The 16,326-nt window shown below is 46.4% G+C and overlaps 2 protein-coding genes across 3 annotated transcripts in view; both read right to left on the minus strand.

The window, feature by feature from the left end:
* The window catches only part of nampt2 (nicotinamide phosphoribosyltransferase 2), a 10,777-nt gene extending 3,463 nt beyond the window's left edge, over positions 1–7,314 (minus strand). Inside the window, exons 1-5 of the mRNA XM_076013227.1 lie at positions 6,997–7,314; positions 2,469–2,604; positions 1,347–1,450; positions 1,034–1,162; positions 625–783 (exon numbers count right to left, since the gene is read on the minus strand). Of these exons, the coding sequence (XP_075869342.1) occupies positions 625–783; positions 1,034–1,162; positions 1,347–1,450; positions 2,469–2,604; positions 6,997–7,044 (576 nt within the window). The 5' untranslated portion in view covers positions 7,045–7,314. The remainder of the gene's footprint in view (positions 1–624; positions 784–1,033; positions 1,163–1,346; positions 1,451–2,468; positions 2,605–6,996) is intronic.
* Positions 7,315–8,792: 1,478 nt separating this feature from the next.
* Positions 8,793–11,835, minus strand: blcap (bladder cancer associated protein). 2 transcript variants are annotated; one of them, XM_076013263.1, is made up of 2 exons: positions 11,657–11,835; positions 8,793–10,188 (listed from the first exon to the last, which is right to left on the minus strand). In XM_076013263.1, exon 2 carries the CDS (start codon positions 9,974–9,976, stop codon positions 9,713–9,715), a length of 264 nt encoding a protein of 87 aa, XP_075869378.1. In that variant the 5' UTR covers positions 9,977–10,188; positions 11,657–11,835; the 3' UTR covers positions 8,793–9,712. The 2 variants fall into 2 exon arrangements, with proteins under 2 accessions (XP_075869378.1, XP_075869379.1); XM_076013264.1 differs by lacking the exon at positions 11,657–11,835 and adding an exon at positions 11,344–11,558.
* Positions 11,836–16,326: the final 4,491 nt, after the last annotated feature.

Here is a 16,326-nt window from a genome sequence, read left to right on the forward strand (position 1 = left end):
GTCTTCACTTTATGTTAGCAGATCCAACCTCACACTGGGTGGAGGTGAAGGAACTGAAAGACTTGATGGATCAATAGAGGACAACTGACTGACTGACTGTCTGTCTGCCTGCCTGCCTGCCTGCTGACTGACTGACTGACTGACTGTCTGTCTGCCTGCCTGCCTGCCTGCTGACTGACTGACTGACTGACTGTCTGTCTGACGACTGACTGACTGACTGTCTGTCTGTCTGACTGCCTGCCTTTCTGTCTGTCTGTTGACTGACTGACTGACTGCCTGCTGACTGCCTGCTGACTGACTGTCTGTCTGACTGTCTGACTGTCTGTCTGTCTGTCTGACTGACTGCCTGACTGACTGACTGCCTGCCTGTCTGTCTCTGGGGTGTCTGTGCTGCTCACCCTGACTCACCAAACACAACTAAAACTGTGGTGAATTTTAAACACCTGTCAGGACTTTGGGCCTCCTAAGATCTGAGATAGGGGGCGCTAATAAGACTGCACGTCATGGTTGGTGTTGCGTGCACTACACGGGTGCACATGTGACCCACATGTGCACCCGTGCAGCCACTAGTGCAGCCACTAGTGCAGTGGAACCACGCAGCTCCAGACAGGAAGTGGTTCTGACCTCCTGCGAAGACACTCCTCGGTAGCCAAAGTCGTGCAGCTTCAGGTCCAGGCCCTCCAGGCTTCCTGACGTTGCCTTCAGGTGTTTGGCCAGAATCTTCTTGAACTCCCTGGACATAGTGGCCACGGTGATGGGATACCACATCTGGACCAGCATCGTCTGCAGCCAGTGGAGAGAGGCTGTTAGACTCCCACACGTGGCAGATGAAGCGTCACACGCACTCACGAGCTTTCAACTCAAAAGTCAAGGAAATGGCAAACATGAAGCAGGCTTCCAGAAGAAGTGCAATGCATCATGGGGATTGTGGCAGTGACGTGGAACGAAACAACACCGGGGGGGATGAAAGAGCCCCGGCACAAGACTCCACAGTGAGGAGCAGTTAGTTGAAGCTGGAGCAGAGCACAGGTACCTCCAGGTAGTTGGTGAGCCAGAAGAAACTGGGGTCGGTGTTCTCCACAGTGAAGAGCACGTTGCCTCTCGGTACGATGCGGCCCTCTGGGACGGCTTTGATCCGGACAGGAAGGCGGCCATCGTGTTTCTGACACACACACACACACACACACACACACACACACACACACACACACACACACACACACACACACACACACACACACACACACACACACACACACACACACACACACACACACACACACACACACGTCTGAGGAGGAAGTTTGAGTTGTGGTAAAAGCTGCAGATAAAATGTTGCTTCATACCTCCAAAACCTTTCTCCAACCTTCTTCGTCAAACACCTGGTGTTTGAAGTGCATCTGGTAGAAGAGCTTGGCCTCCTGAATCTTTTCTTCTGTGACCACCTGGCCTTCACACAACAAGTCACAAGGTAGACAGGTTTTGTTTCTTTGACTGAGCAATAACAGCGACACCAGCCAGTGTCTGGCTTGAGCCCCTTTCACACAGAAGGTCTGCAGGTGCTTGCATAGCCCCATTGAGCCGCCTTGCTGCTCTGGATTGGTGGGGTAGGAGAAGCTGCAGCTCCAGAGCGGGTTAGCATCAGAGGAGCGTCGGCAGCACGAGGAGCTCTGCAAAGGCCTGCGTCACAGCTTCTCCACAAACTGGCTTCAAACAAACAGCTGCTGGCACCTTTTAGTTCATTTTCTTTGTATATTTCTTGGATCAACAAAGAAAAAACTGCATTTGAAGCAAAAGCAGTGCAGTGTCTAGTGTGTAGTGTGTAGTGTGTAGTGTGCAGTGTGTAGTCTCAGGACTTTTTCCCTGATCACAAATCCCACAAAGATTAAACCGCCAGCCCACTTCCCATCATGTCCGCTAAATAAATGATTGAAATGATGGAACTGAATTGTGTGTCCTTCAAAATAAATGCCCAACATTTTCTCTCTAATTATATATACATTTTACAAAAAACAAAAGAGGAAAATATTCAGCGCCGTGTGCCACTTTTGGGTCGCGACCCACCAGTTGAGTAACACTGACTTAATTACTACAAATATAATTTCTTCAAGTTCGGCGGGCCGGATTAATAAACCTTTACGGTCCTCATATGGCCCCCGGGCCGCAGTTTTCCCACGCCTGGTCTGACTTTTATTTTGTAATTTAAAGCGATGCTTGTTTTTACGTCAATTGAGACGATGGTCACTCACACATGGTACACGATGGTGTGCCACGTGTGAGTGAGTGAAGGCGGCTCGACTGGACGCCGCCAGCTCTCTGCGTTCAATGAAACGTCCAACATTGACCAAAGTCTTCATCACACGATCCTCTCAGGGATTAAGACGAGTTGATGAGTTCCTGACAGTTACAATCAAGTTGTGAGTGACTTTGTATTCAGCGGTTGTACAAGGAAGGCGAGGGAAATGTACCAGTGAGGTACTTCTTGAGGAGATACTGAAGACCAAAGAACACAACTTCCTGGAACTGGGAGCCTTTTTTCCGTCGGCACTCAAAGTAGGAGTAGATCTTGCTGACGTCTGGTGGGTACTGTCTGTGGTGTGTGACCTGGAACACATGGAAAAGAGATCGTCAACAACCTGCCGGGTGGAACTCAAAATGCAACTTGTCTTCTGAAACCCGTTTGTTTCTGCTTCCAGACCCGCTTTCATCGATGGATTGACACAAAGTGACACAAACAGTCACACAATACAAAGACCCATCTGCCTTTGATGCTGATGGGTGTTCAACAGCATGAGGCTCAGGGGGACGATCAGGTGACGGGTCCAACAGAACCTGTGGTGGGTCCAGTAGAGTCCATCCAAAATAAAATGCATCTGCTGCTCTGCCACAGCGTGATGTTCTACTCCAGCTGATGTTCTACTCCAGCTGGATCTGATGTTTTACCACAGCGTGATGTTCTACTCCAGCTGATGTTCTACTCCAGCTGGATCTGATGTTTTACCACAGCGTGATGTTCTACTCCAGCTGATGTTCTACCACAGCGTGATGTTCTACTCCAGCTGATGTTCTACCACAGTGTGACGTTCTACTCCAGCTGATGTTCTACCACAGCGTGATGTTCTACTCCAGCTGATGTTCTACCACAGTGTGACGTTCTACTCCAGCTGATGTTCTACCACAGCTTGATGTTCTACTCCAGCTGATGTTCTACTCCAGCTGGATCTGCTGCTCTACCACAGTGTGATGTTCTACTCCAGCTGATGTTCTACCACAGTGTGATGTTCTACCACAGTGTGATGTTCTACTCCAGCTGGATCTGCTGCTCTACCACAGTGTGATGTTCTACTCCAGCTGATGCTCTACCACAGTGTGATGTTCTACTCCAGCTGGATCTGCTGCGCTGAGGATGATCCTCTGCCGTGTGTTGAAAATGCATCTGGACAAATGAAGTGAGGGCAAACCTGTCAACTTCATTTGCAAAAGGAACGACAAACAGGAGCAAAGATTTTATTTGTCACACGTCCCTGGCAGGGGACGACTGTCACGGCAGCTGAATGGGATGGTAGAATTTGGAGGTTCTGATCTCTACAGCTGTGTTTTAAAAAAAAAAAAAACATGGAGTCATCAGTGGGTTTGTCACACTTGGAGGAACGTCAGAGAAATTCATCAGCTGACTATAAGATGAGACCTTGTCACCAGCGTGTTTCCAACCGCACCATACCAGCTGGTATGGAGAACGAATGAACAATTGGATGAACGGATGAATGGAAGCCTTGGGGTAGAGTGGGGGAGGGGTGGCCACAGTAGCCCTGCTGGTCCTGGTCCTGTGAGGTTATAGAGGTTTGCATACCATAGGGGCTTGAACTCTGCTGAGTGTTTTCAGTTGCAATACGTGAGCACACTCATGCATTTTGAGTGTCACCTGGCAGGCTATGTAAAAACATACCCGCTTGCGTCAGGCCTCAGGATGTTGTGGTGGTAAGAGGCTGCTTTCTGTTGTTTGTCAGTTTCCCTGTCCAATGTTTTGTAACATGCACCAACAAGTTCATTCATAGGCCAAACCTAAGCAGTAACCATAGCATTACAATACATTACATGCAATGTAATGCTGAGTGTTTTGTGTATTTGAAGCAGAAGGTGGCGCCATTCTCACTGCATGTGGACCATAATTATTAACGCACTGGAAACAATCAGCCAGTTGAGTGCGATTGACTCCTGCATTTATCACAATGCAATCGGTCAACATTTGTTTTGTCATAAATGTTCAAAATCAATTTGAAGTCGAGTGCACCCCACCAGCACCACCACCAGGGGGCAGCTCCTGGGAGCGACTGATAGCCAAGATGGCGGCAGTCAATTCCCAAGGACAGTCAGTGCTAGCCACATGCTAACGCAGTGGTTAGCACTGACCCCCCCTCACAGCCCAGAGGTTGTCGGTTCAAGGCTTCTCCTTCAACCAAGGACACCAGTATGAACACCAGCCCCACTTCCTAGCAGGCAAACAATCATTGAAATTACTGAATTGAATTGTGCGTCCTGCAAAAAAATAAATGCCCAACATTTTCTATCAAAACAGTTTAGCGACCCACATTTGGGCCGCGACCCACTAGTTGAGAAACAGGGTTTTTGCTGTTCTTGAGGATGTTTTTTGAAGCTCTTTCAATGTGTTTCTTTAGATTAGCAGCAGATGATATCTGATTATTCTTCTTTCTGCACCCTTTGACTCGGGAACGCTTGTGTTTGTGTCAAACAGGTTTGGTTTGAACTCAATGAATGAAATAAAGACTGAAATACAAAATAAAATAAAAATAAATGTAATTCTTCAAGTGATTTGCTTTCACAGATGCCAAACTCGATGTAAACAGAATGACAAAGTTTCAGGAAAGTCTTGTGTCATGGACTGGACTCAGTGAGTGTGTTGCTTGGTGTGAACAGGTTCTCCCCCTCTGATCAAAAGGCAGCTTGCTTATCATGCAGCCCTCTGCCATTTCACCCTGCTGCCAACCTTTCAGTGACACTTGACATTTAAGCGCAGTGAGGCCACTGTATGCTTCCATATAAACTTGTCATGCAGCGAAACTCCCTCACACACTCTCATGTCAACTTCATCAACGACCAAACACTTGAACCCTCCTTGTCAAAGAATAATAACTCAACAGTGTGCGTTCTTGCTTTGTGTTATCAACTCTGTCCTACAGTCTGACTGCTATGACCTCCACACATTCTCTCCAGCAGGGTTTCCAGCACAGTTTACAAAATAAAAGCCATATTTCTAAAACAAAAAACAAAAAAAAAATCCAGCAAAGTACAACTGGGATTTGCAGGTGTTTCCATTGAATGGTGGGAAGAGCAGAAGACGTAATTCTGGTCAAATCTCGTCCCCCGAGAATTACGTTTGTTGTAATATTTTTCTCTTTGATGACTTGTAAAAAATATTCTGTCCTCTATATGGATACGTGTGTAAAAACAAACCACCTGATGAGAGCTTCAAGAACCTTTCAGCCATGTTTGAGGGTTTTTTCCAAGTGGAGCTTTTCCACCACCAGTTTTTATTATGGCCATCTTGAGGTTCTGCTGAGCTCTAACAGTCACGGAAACGCAGCTCGTGATGCATCAGACAGACAAAAGTGAAACTGAAAGTTAAACAACGGACTTTCTGAGTAATAACAGATGTCCTGCAATGTGTGCGTGTTGAGGCTGTGCCTTAAACGTCTCACTGCAAATCACCAGCGTGACTCGCACGTCACTGGAGAGGACAGAGGAAAACTACTGAGTCACACGACTGGGATAATATTCTACTTCTACTGCCACTGCCAGTCAACAGTGAGCTCCAGGTTACATTTCATACTTTTGAAAAGACACAAAGACACTTTCTCACTGTTAAACTACGGGACAATCCAACACACTCTCGCCACTCTTGCCAAGTGCAGAATCTGGGCTTGTTTTTAAATGAGGTTCAGTGATAAGAACCATAGTGAAGGTATTTGTGTGATATTTTGACAAGAGTGTAGCCAACTTGTCTTTAAGGCAGAGAAGGCCGTCTTAGGGAAACATCATTTCAATAGTAAGTACAAAAACAAACCACGCCACTCAGTGCGTGTTTGCGTTTCCTCCTCAATGTTGAAATAGTTGTAGCTAAAGTGTAAAGTGTAAACTAAATGCCACCGTTGACAGTTTGGTCTTGCAAGTCTGATGTTGTGTAATAGGCCGCTACGAATGGAAGCTCTGCAACCCACATTGCAGCAAATCAAAATAGATTTGACTTAGAGCAACGTCAGTCGCTGATGATGAAGCGTTTGTAAAGTCCCACAATGGCGACACTCACTGAGTGAAAATAATCCAGTTTTATAATCCTCCTATTCAACCATCTAAAGCACATGTACGGCTGTGGCTAGCGGAGTGAATTAAAACCATTAGTAGAAGAAGAAGAAGGAAAAGAAGAAGACGAAGAAGAAGAAGAAGAAGAAGAAGACGAAGAAGAAGAAGAGTGACCACAGTTCTGAATAGTAAAATTAAAAAATATATGGTAAATATGTTAGGATTTAGTCATCAGGACCACAGGTTTAAAGAAAAGGGAAAGAAAGGAAGGAACCCCAGGCCAATCGTGTCTTCTAGGGATTAGGGGTTACGCAATGAATGGGGAAATGAAAAGTGATAGTTTGGGATATTTACTCATCACATCGTTGCCTCCCGCAAACCCCTGGCCGATTGTTGAGCGCTCGGAGAGATAAACACATCAATACATAAACAAATAAATAAATGAATGAATAAATGTGTGAACAAATGGACGAATACATGGGTTTTGTGCGCCGAGTGCTCAGAAAGGATCCACAACAACACGCGCTTCTTGTCGGAGGCGTTTAGCCGAGTCGTCACCAATTAGCAACAAGGCTAAAAAAAAAATGCTATACTCAAATGAATCAGAAACAAGCACGAGGCGACCTACGGTGTACAGGTTGAGAAAATGTCCAAAGGGCCACGTTATCATTCGCTCACCTTGTAAGAGTCCGTCGCCAGCAAGACGTTGAAATCCTGAGCTGCCATTGTGTGTTTGGTTGAATGAATTGAACCACAAACGTCCCCTAAAAAAAAAAAAAACCCTGTTCTGCCTTCTTCTTCTTCTCCTCCTCTTCTTCTTCTTCTCCTCACAGCAAACCCCTCAGACAGGAGACCGAAGCCTCGATCTTTGCACAGACAAAGCTGTGAAATGACCCTAAACGTCGAGCTGCTGTGAGCAATTCCCGTAGTTGTCCCAGGACGAGCCGCAAACGAACGTCACAATGGCGAAACTGAACTACCGTGGCTGGAATGAGAAGGTAGTTTTTTTTTTTTTTGGGGGGGGGGGGGTGAGGACGGGGAGGAGGGATGAAGGGGGTGTGACCGTAGGATGGCGGCGGGGTCGGACTCTTCAGCAATGCAATGGACGAACGTCCGTGAACGCCACACTCCTGCCTGCTGCCGCTGAAAGCGTCTGCTGCGCGTTCGCGATGGGTGCGGGTGGAGGTGAGGAGGTGACAGCCAGCACCCGACAAAGCAGATGAGCGCCCTCTAGAGTGTGGATCCACTACAGGTCTCGTCCTGCAGGGGACTTTTTTTTCCTGGCCGCTGTCGCCCCCTGCTGCTCTGGAGGCTCCGGTGGAGTTTCTTCTGACTGTGCAAAGCACTTTGAGACGCCTTTTATGATGCGATGTGGCGCAGTGGACTGATGGTGTCTGTGGAGACTCATTTATCCAGGTAGAAAGTTCTTTGAAAAAAAGGGATTTTATTTGAAAACTCTGGACGTAAGGAACACATTTGGAAACACACAACAGTTCGCTGTTCATCCAAAACACCGTCATCAGTCGTCTGGTCCACAGGAAGTTGCTCTGGCAGTCAAAAGAGCAACCTGGTGTATGCAGTCAAATGTCAGTCAATGCAACACAAAATGATGAACACAAGTACTATTATTAGTGGTACTACTGCTATTGTCGTCGTTGCGTTACTGTTCTAATGATCCTAATGATCATTATTACCATTACTTATCTGACTTGTTTCTCATCTTGCTGTTCTCGCTTTCTCAAATCTTATTAACATAAGTAGGCTTCAGCCTGCACCTCCTCGGTTGATGTTCAGAATCATAAGGATTATTTTTGTTTAACGTATAATGCACGTACAATATTGAAAAACCACCGAAAAAACAAATGCACAGAGGAGTGCAAAGGCCGGACGTCAGAGAGACGAGACAGCCGCTGGACACAGGAGGGAGAAGCCATCAGGACCACAGCCTGCTGCCTACACCCACCTGCAAAAAGAAAAAACGGGATGGATGGTTTGAGAGGTCGTCAAGGAGGCCATCAGTGACAGTAGAGCCACCCTCTTTAAATGGGGGGGGGGGGGGGGGGGGTGCTCTGGCTCAGGTCATGTGACCCTTATGTGCCAGTAACTGCCAGCGCTACTTCCTGTGGACCAACCCACTGATGAAGGTGTTTGAACAGCGAAACCTCGTGTTTTTAAATGTCTTCTTTACATCCAGTGTTTTAAAATTAGAATTCGATTGGCTGACTGGCTGACTGGCTGACTGACTGACTGACTGATTGATTGATTGACTGAATCTTGTGCATGGGAAAACATTTTGATTTCTTGAGAGAAAAACACTTGACTCAGCTGAACCTAAGCTAAGTCTAAGTCTATGCTTGTTGCTCAGTGCTCCCTACAAGCACACCTAGGAAAAAAAAAGTATTGATTTGCATAATATCCAAAACAACTTAGCACAAGTGAGCGAGAGAAATAAAGTGTCCACACACTGACGGCTCGACATTCTCACCCAGGCCTGTATTAGAAAGCTTGAACACGCCACCGACAGCAAAGATGTGCACAATAACAACGTCGTTGGACAAGCCGAGCTGAAAACTGCTGATCGTTGCCGTCGCTCATCGTGTAGGATCGGAACGATACAAACAAAATTACACAATCGTTTTTCTATACATTTGTACACTTCAGAATATACCTGCACCTTAAAGGAATCTTAACCGTTCTGTTAAAAATCAAACAACACGGGTAAACATAAGATGAAAAGTGTAGGTAAGAATAAAGAAAAGAAAAGAAACCCCTGGGTAGAAACAGAGCAGATGAGTTGATAAAGGGGTGCATAGCTTCGTGGTAGATCACTCTCTTGCCGTCCGTCTTTCACGACCGTGGCTGAGCCTCTCAATGCAGACTGACCAGAGCCGAGCGCAGGCGTCCGAGCAAGCGGCGGCGGCGAGTCGACCGCTCATCAAACTCTGAGTAGAAACGAGTGAAAAATCAATGGCCATGTTATTCAAGGAGGAAATGTTCCCTTTGAGAAAGTCTGATTGTGAACAGGGACAGTCTGTCCGTTTAATGGAGGGAAACAGAAAGCAGAGACACTTCTTTGAAAAATGAAAGTGTTTGGTGTCTTGATTTAAAATCCCCCCCGCCCCCCCCCCCCAAAAAAAAATAGAGTTAAGCTACTGAAATTAAAAAGAAAATCACTACTGAACACTGTGCTCCCAAGCATTCAAGTTTTAATACTCATTTCCCTGGTTGTGATGAAAGTGCATCTAATGCATCCTGGCCTCTAACTCGCTGTGGTCAGTCCACTCTTACAGCATGGCAGAATCCATTTCTAGTCATACATCATTCATCTGTGTAGAAAAAAAAGAAAAAGAAAAATTCCAATCCATTGTTGGCATTCCGGCCAGACTCTTCATCCTTAGGTCCCGACTATGACCGGGTCATGGGCCGCATCTGGCAGCGTGGCGTCATGACAGTGGTAGAGGAAGCAGTTGCCCCAGCAACTGTAGCAGATGAGGAAGAGGGCGGCGAGAAAGACCAACGCGCAGATGGTGCACGGCTTTCTCTCCAGCAGGAAGCTGAGCAGGTAGAAGCCCATGAACATGGAGTGGTTGAACCACAGCGCCGGGTTCAGAGGCTTCGGGATGAGCAGTACAGGAAGTAGCCATTGGAGGCAATACATTGTCTTTGGAAAAACAGACGAGCTCTTGATACGAGCCTTGCAACGTCAATTCCCTTGGGCGAGGAGGACCAGGGCGATGGTGACGCTGAGGGCGGCCTCGGCGGGGAGAAAATGAAGAAGAAGAAGAAACGGCACGGAAATAATCCAAGGTTGTCCGACGGCTGGCAGCAGGGACGGCGGGGTGGATGGTCGCAGCGACAGTCAGGTCATCCCTGCAACGGCAGAGTGCAGAGGAGAGAATGGAATCACAACCACTTCAAGTCTTTTTTTAAAATGCTTTCATCAGTCATAAAAATGCTCAGTAACAATTCATGAAAGAAATCAACCCTGGTAGTCTAACTGCGGTGTTTGCACCAGTGTTGCCAGCTTTCATTGAGAAAAACAAAGGAGGCCTCCCTCCCTTCCTGCAATGCCGGGGGGCCATCATGACCACCACAGGCCAGTGGCTCCCAGCAGTGGTCCATACCAACGCCAAACAGGCTTTCAAAACAGTCAACGGTTCTAAATAAGCTGAACATTTTATATATATTTATATATATATATATATTTATATATATATATTTATATATATATATATATATATATATATATATATATATATATATATATATATATATATATATATATATACATATATAAATAAATAAAAAAAATGTATTGAAATCTTTAAATTGAACATATTTTTTTACACGCCAATCAATACAGTGCAGGATGGATGGATTTTTTTTTTTTTTTTTTTACAAAGTAACGTAATAAATAAAGCTGAAAATAACAAGCGGTCCTGCTTCACAGCCTCGTGCTCTACGCGAGCTGCGCAGCCAGGACGCAGTTGTCGTGAATGGGCTGCGCAACGGTATTGCCTGCAGCTGACGGGAAACAAACGCGAGTTTTTGGTTTTTTTTTTTGCGTCGAAAACAAACTGACGTTCAAGGACAACTCGGAAACAGGGCGACAAACCCCCGTCCCGTGTCCATTAAAAAAAAACAACAAAAAAACAAAAAACGGGACGCGCCATTTGTCTGTCAAATACGGGACGAGTCTGTGTGCGAAGGGACGGCTGGCAAACTCCAGTTTGTGTGTCAAGACACCAACACGATTCAGCAACTGCGGGGACGTAGAAACGTTCGTGCCCTAAACACGCAACCTAGCAATGGAGTCCAGGCAAACTGTGTCACTCATCACCGTGTCACAATAATACTGTAGTTCTTGTTATTGCGGAACACTGACCTAAAGTACCGAACACTGCGCAAACAAAACCGAGTGCGGTTTTAGCCGCTGGGTTCACCGCTGTGGCGGAACCACAACTTCTCTCGCAAACACACCGGCGAGGCGCATTGATTCGGTGCGGTCAAGTGTGAAACACATACTTGCAAAGCACAGGTCCACTGTATCGGCTTGGTTCTTGGTTCTTCTCCAAGGGATGCGCACGTAGTACGCAAACTGAACAGTGTGCGACCTCACAATGAGAAAACGTCGGTTTCCGGTGTGCAACGAGGCAGCTTGTGTGTTTGTTTCCGTGATAGCTGTGTTGCTCCGCCGGGTGAAGTCCAGCGAGGAGACCTTCGCGGATCCCAAACTGACCTCGGTGAACCGCAAAGCAAGCTAGCCGCGTTAGCTCGCACAACAAAAGAGCGAGTGTGTTGCCACAATTCAACAGATTGGACAAGAGACGCGGCAAACCTTTGACGTCACTCCAGTCCTTCCGGCGAAAGGCTAAACGAGTCTCTCAGTGCGAAAGGGTTGCACATAATGGCGTTGGTCGCCGCAACAATAACAACGATAATACCAGGCCAACCTCACACGTTCAGAATTCATGTTTTGCAAACCTTCTTCTTCTTCTGCTGCTGCTGCTGCTGCTGCTGCTGCTTCTTCTTCTTCACTTTTCTTTGGGTAGGCAACCCGCTTACAGGTGTATTACTGCCACCTACCGGACTGGAGGGTGGAACAGCAGCTCGGCAGGAGGGAATTGAATGAGCAAAGGACACAAAACCCAACAAAACCCACCTAATTAAAACGTGGCGCAGTTGTTAGAAGGTTGTGAGTTTGATTCCCAGGGTCTCCCTGGAGTCTTTCTGTGTGGAGTTTGCATGTTCTCCCCTTGTCTGCTGGGTTCTTTCCGGGTTCTCCGGCTTCCTCCCACACTCTGAATGCATGTGAGGTCAATTAGAAACTCAGCATTGAGTGCAGATGGTGGTTTGTCTCTAGATGGCCCTGTCCAAGGTGTCACCCTGCCCTCGCCCTATGACAGCTGGTCTAGAAGAGGCTCCACCAGACCCCCGTGACCCTGGGCTCAGGAAGAAGTGCAAGTCCAAGTGGATTCCCTACACTGAAACTCAGCTTAGCTTCCTTTGAAGCTGTCAGTCCCTTCCTTTCCTCCTCAGTCCAGGAGTGGGCAACCTTCTTGACTGCAATCTGTCAAAATGACCGACGGCATTCAGATTCTTCCATCACCGTTAAAAAAAAAAACAAACCCTGTGAAAGTGGGAAAATGGTAAACCCTTCGAGTTCGGCAAAAAATAATCCATCAATCAACTTTTATTTGTTCAGAGCTAAAATCACAGACAAAATGGAGTCTCAAAATAATCAAAGAAAACCAACGGAACCCTCCAGAGCAGCAGGGGGCGACAGAGGCCAGAGAAACAGAAAGCTAGAGCAGATCCGGACTCCAGAGGGCGCTCATCTGCTTTGACCTGTAGGTTGAGGTGAAAAGGAAATACCAAAAATGGAAAGAGGGAGAGAGAGAGAGAGGGGGGGGGGGGGAGAGACAGAGAGAGAGAGGGAGGGAGAGAGAGACAGAGCGAGAAAGAGAGAGAGGGAGGGAGACAGAGAACGAGACAGAGACAGAGAGAGAGAGAGAAAGAGAGAGAGAGAGACAGAGAGACAGAGAGAGACAGAGAGAGAGAGAGAGACAGAGAGAGAAAGTGTGAGAGAGAGAGAGACACAGAGAGAGAGAGATTGAAGTAGTCAGAATTTTTAAATTCTCTTTTCAGCAAGGTATCTTTTAATAATGTTCTTGAACATAAAAAAAAACTTTGCTTCATCAAATTAAAAAGAAATTAACTAGGAATAAGGGGTCAGGGTGTCACTCTGGGCGTCACCAACAGAGAGTAAAAACGGCAGCAGCTGGATTCTTTGTCGTTATTATGGTGTTATTACAGTGTCGGCTGAGTCTCCACTGGTCTGGATCAAACCCCCCCCCAGTCTGCCCAGTCCCAGACTGACCACCAGACCCAGTAAAAACGCCTCAGAGTCCGAGAGGAGACCGAGATTTATTCCCAACACGTCTGACGTACGCTGTCCCTGGACTCATCCAAGTCCTCGCAATAGAAGCTCCTGACGTTTAATGGACTTCTACCTTCAGCTGCGTCCGTCTTGTCCTCAGTTCCACTGTAAACCACCAAACCACTTCTCTCCAATGACGTTTGAAATGCTTTGTCAGGGCAGGGCAGGGGACTTGAAAGTGGCAGTATAATTTCCCAAGTATAGCTGTGTAAGAGCTCATATTACTGTTCTCGTCTCTTTAAAGACACAGTGGTATTAAGTGTGTATAACTCCCCCCCCCCCGCCACCCCATGTAACTTTTACTGAGGTGTGGAGGTTTAATAATGGGTGGAGAAACTGACAGCATTACTCTGCCGTTGAAAGGAATGATGAAGTTATTTGGTTGCAAGTCCCCCGGGGCCATGAAAGTAAAGTGCCTTGCCAGTTAGCAGAAACCTGCGGGACCACATTCCATCACAGCCTTTTTTTCCCTCTAGCAAAGGTAAACACTGAGGGGTGTTATGAAATTTGGGGAAAAAACATATGCCGGTCTGTCAGTCATTAACAGTATAAAAACAAATCCTGAAGGTCAGTGTTAAATAACTAATGTTAGTTGTGATTAATCATACAAGATTGACATTAAAAAATAGCCGGACGGTCTTATCAGAAGGTCAATAGGCCATATTGCTGCGGTCCCGCTCTTAAATACACACCTTGCCCATGTTACTGTCAAAGACAGTCCTTTGTTCAAGGCTAGTTCAAAGTTCTGCTGTAATTCATGAAGAATATTGCCATAAAATGGTCCAATCTGTTGAGATCTAATGAATCAGGATATTCAAAGAAACAGATTAAAAAGATGAAAAGAAAAAAACCTAAAGAAAACGATGCAGAAGTGCTCGTTTGTAAAAGGTTTTCAGTTGTCCGGGTCATCGTAGTCCTTGAAGATTAAGCTGTTGTTTGGAGAGACCCAGAGGAGTGGCCGAGGACCCCCCCCCCCCCCCCCTCTCTCTGTTCAGCGAGGGTCGTTAACATGGACATGAGTGTCTTCACTCAGGCCTCCTCAGACCGTCCATCCGTCTCCCTGGTCCAAGATGAGGACACTGCAGTCCTCAAAGGAGGGAATTTCTCTTGCAAACCAGGGTGAAGGGCTGAATTCTGTCCCGAGGTCTGGAGGAGACCCCTCTGTTGCATCCACTGCTCCCTCCACCCACCACACTCACTCACACACACACACACACACACACACAGACACTCGCTGACATTCACACCAGTGCAGCAGCGAGACAGCACACGTCGGTCATCAGGGTGTAACATCATATTCCAACACACGTTGCTTACGTCAAACCGATGCCGATGAATTTAAAAATGACGCCATGGGCCAATTCCGATGTGACTGCACTCCAATGAGATAGCACCGTCCCAAAAATGTAGCATCACATATGGAGCAGCTTGCAAATCATGCAGCAAAATATACACTGGAGGGTAATGCAGCTGACTGGAAAGATAGAAATGTCTATTCAAAGTTTTGCACTACCGCAGCTCTTAGAGTTGCCAAGCGTCCCGCAGAACACAGGACTGTCCCGTATTTGACCATAAAAATGTGTTTTTCTTCTTCTTCTTCTTCTTCTTCTTCTTCTTTTTTTTTTTTAAATTTCTTTGAAATCCAGTGAATGCACTGCGCTTTCGTACGCTTCCATAGAGTTTGCGTTTAAAACCGTAATCGACGTAGCTGCAGGCAATAGCATTGCGCAACCCATTCGCATCAACTGCGTCCTGGCTGCGCAGCTTGCATAGAGGAGGATATGAATGGAACCCTTGTTATTTTCAGCTTTATTTAATTACTTTGTTAAAAAGACATCCGTCATGCACTTTATTGACGGTGGTGTAAGAACATGTTCGGTTAAAATATTACAACACAATTTAAACATTCAATGTATTTATTTATTGTTGTCGATTGGTAACAAAGCGGCTCAAATGATGCAAACCATGGAATTTTATTGAAATTGTTAAGCGGTGGATGGTCGGTCAGTGGCCCTGAGCACTGCAGCAGTCCTGGACATTCTGAATGAAAGTTGGCAACACCAGCTCAGATTGTGCTGTGTGTTATTCTGGACTTTGTTGAAGATCAATGTGATATAGTTTCGATGTTAAAACTAATACAATAATTGCTGTTTGTGGTTCCACCTGGGCTCTGTCAATAACATTGACAAATAGTAGCTTGCGGCAAAAATAAAAAACAACAACTAAATGAGTTCATTTTTGAGAACCATGAACTTGAGTTCAAAATGTGGAATTGTGAACAGTTGGATGTTCTAAAGCACCGCACGAAGGAGTCGTTAGCAGAGGAACTCCCAGTACGGCAGAGGTGACCAACATGAGGAAACAAGGGGATGATTTTACAGACTATAATGTTAGAATGTCGTTGCCCTTTGGATCAACGGGAGGCTCGTCTGACTTTGGGAAAAACACTGCAAATAAACAGTTGTGAATGAAGTTTAACAGCATGAAGGTCTTTACTCTTTACTGAGGCAGCACAATTCCAACAGCAGACATTAGCACAAACTGAGAGAGAGAGAGAGAGAGAGAGAGGTTGGCTGTGTCTCAATTCAGGTTCTGCACCTTTGAGACCGAGCGTCCTCCGTCTCAAGGAAGCGTTCTTAGAGTTCCCAGCCGAGAAGGACGGACCAAACCCCGCCTCCCCGGTAACCACCCGGGACGGTCTAGCCTTCGGCGTATTTCCTCGTTTCGTCACCGCCGTTCCCTCCTGCTGGCCAACCCCGGAAGTGACATTTTTATAGCATCAAGCTAACCATTGGTTCGCCATCTAACGATGGCGTTGGATGATCAAATAAATAAAATCCTACGTTAAAAACTGGATACTTTATGTGAAACTTCAATATTTAGATTTATATGTCGTGTCTTAACCTGTAGATGGCGCTAATTTCAGCTGACTTCCCAGGATCCCACGATGCTTTGCAGCAGCACGCAAAGCATCATGGGATACCCAAGTGCGCGAAGGACAGTAGCGGGGCATCCTTGGAATCGGCTAAAACGAGTGCGTATTTCCGAGGGTGCATTTTCAGCGTCCT

This window comes from Nelusetta ayraudi, unplaced genomic scaffold (assembly GCF_046127955.1).
Source record: "Nelusetta ayraudi isolate G7.1 ecotype Tasmania unplaced genomic scaffold, CSIRO-AGI_Nayr_v1 ptg000146l, whole genome shotgun sequence".
NCBI classification, from domain to species: domain Eukaryota; kingdom Metazoa; phylum Chordata; class Actinopteri; order Tetraodontiformes; family Monacanthidae; genus Nelusetta; species Nelusetta ayraudi.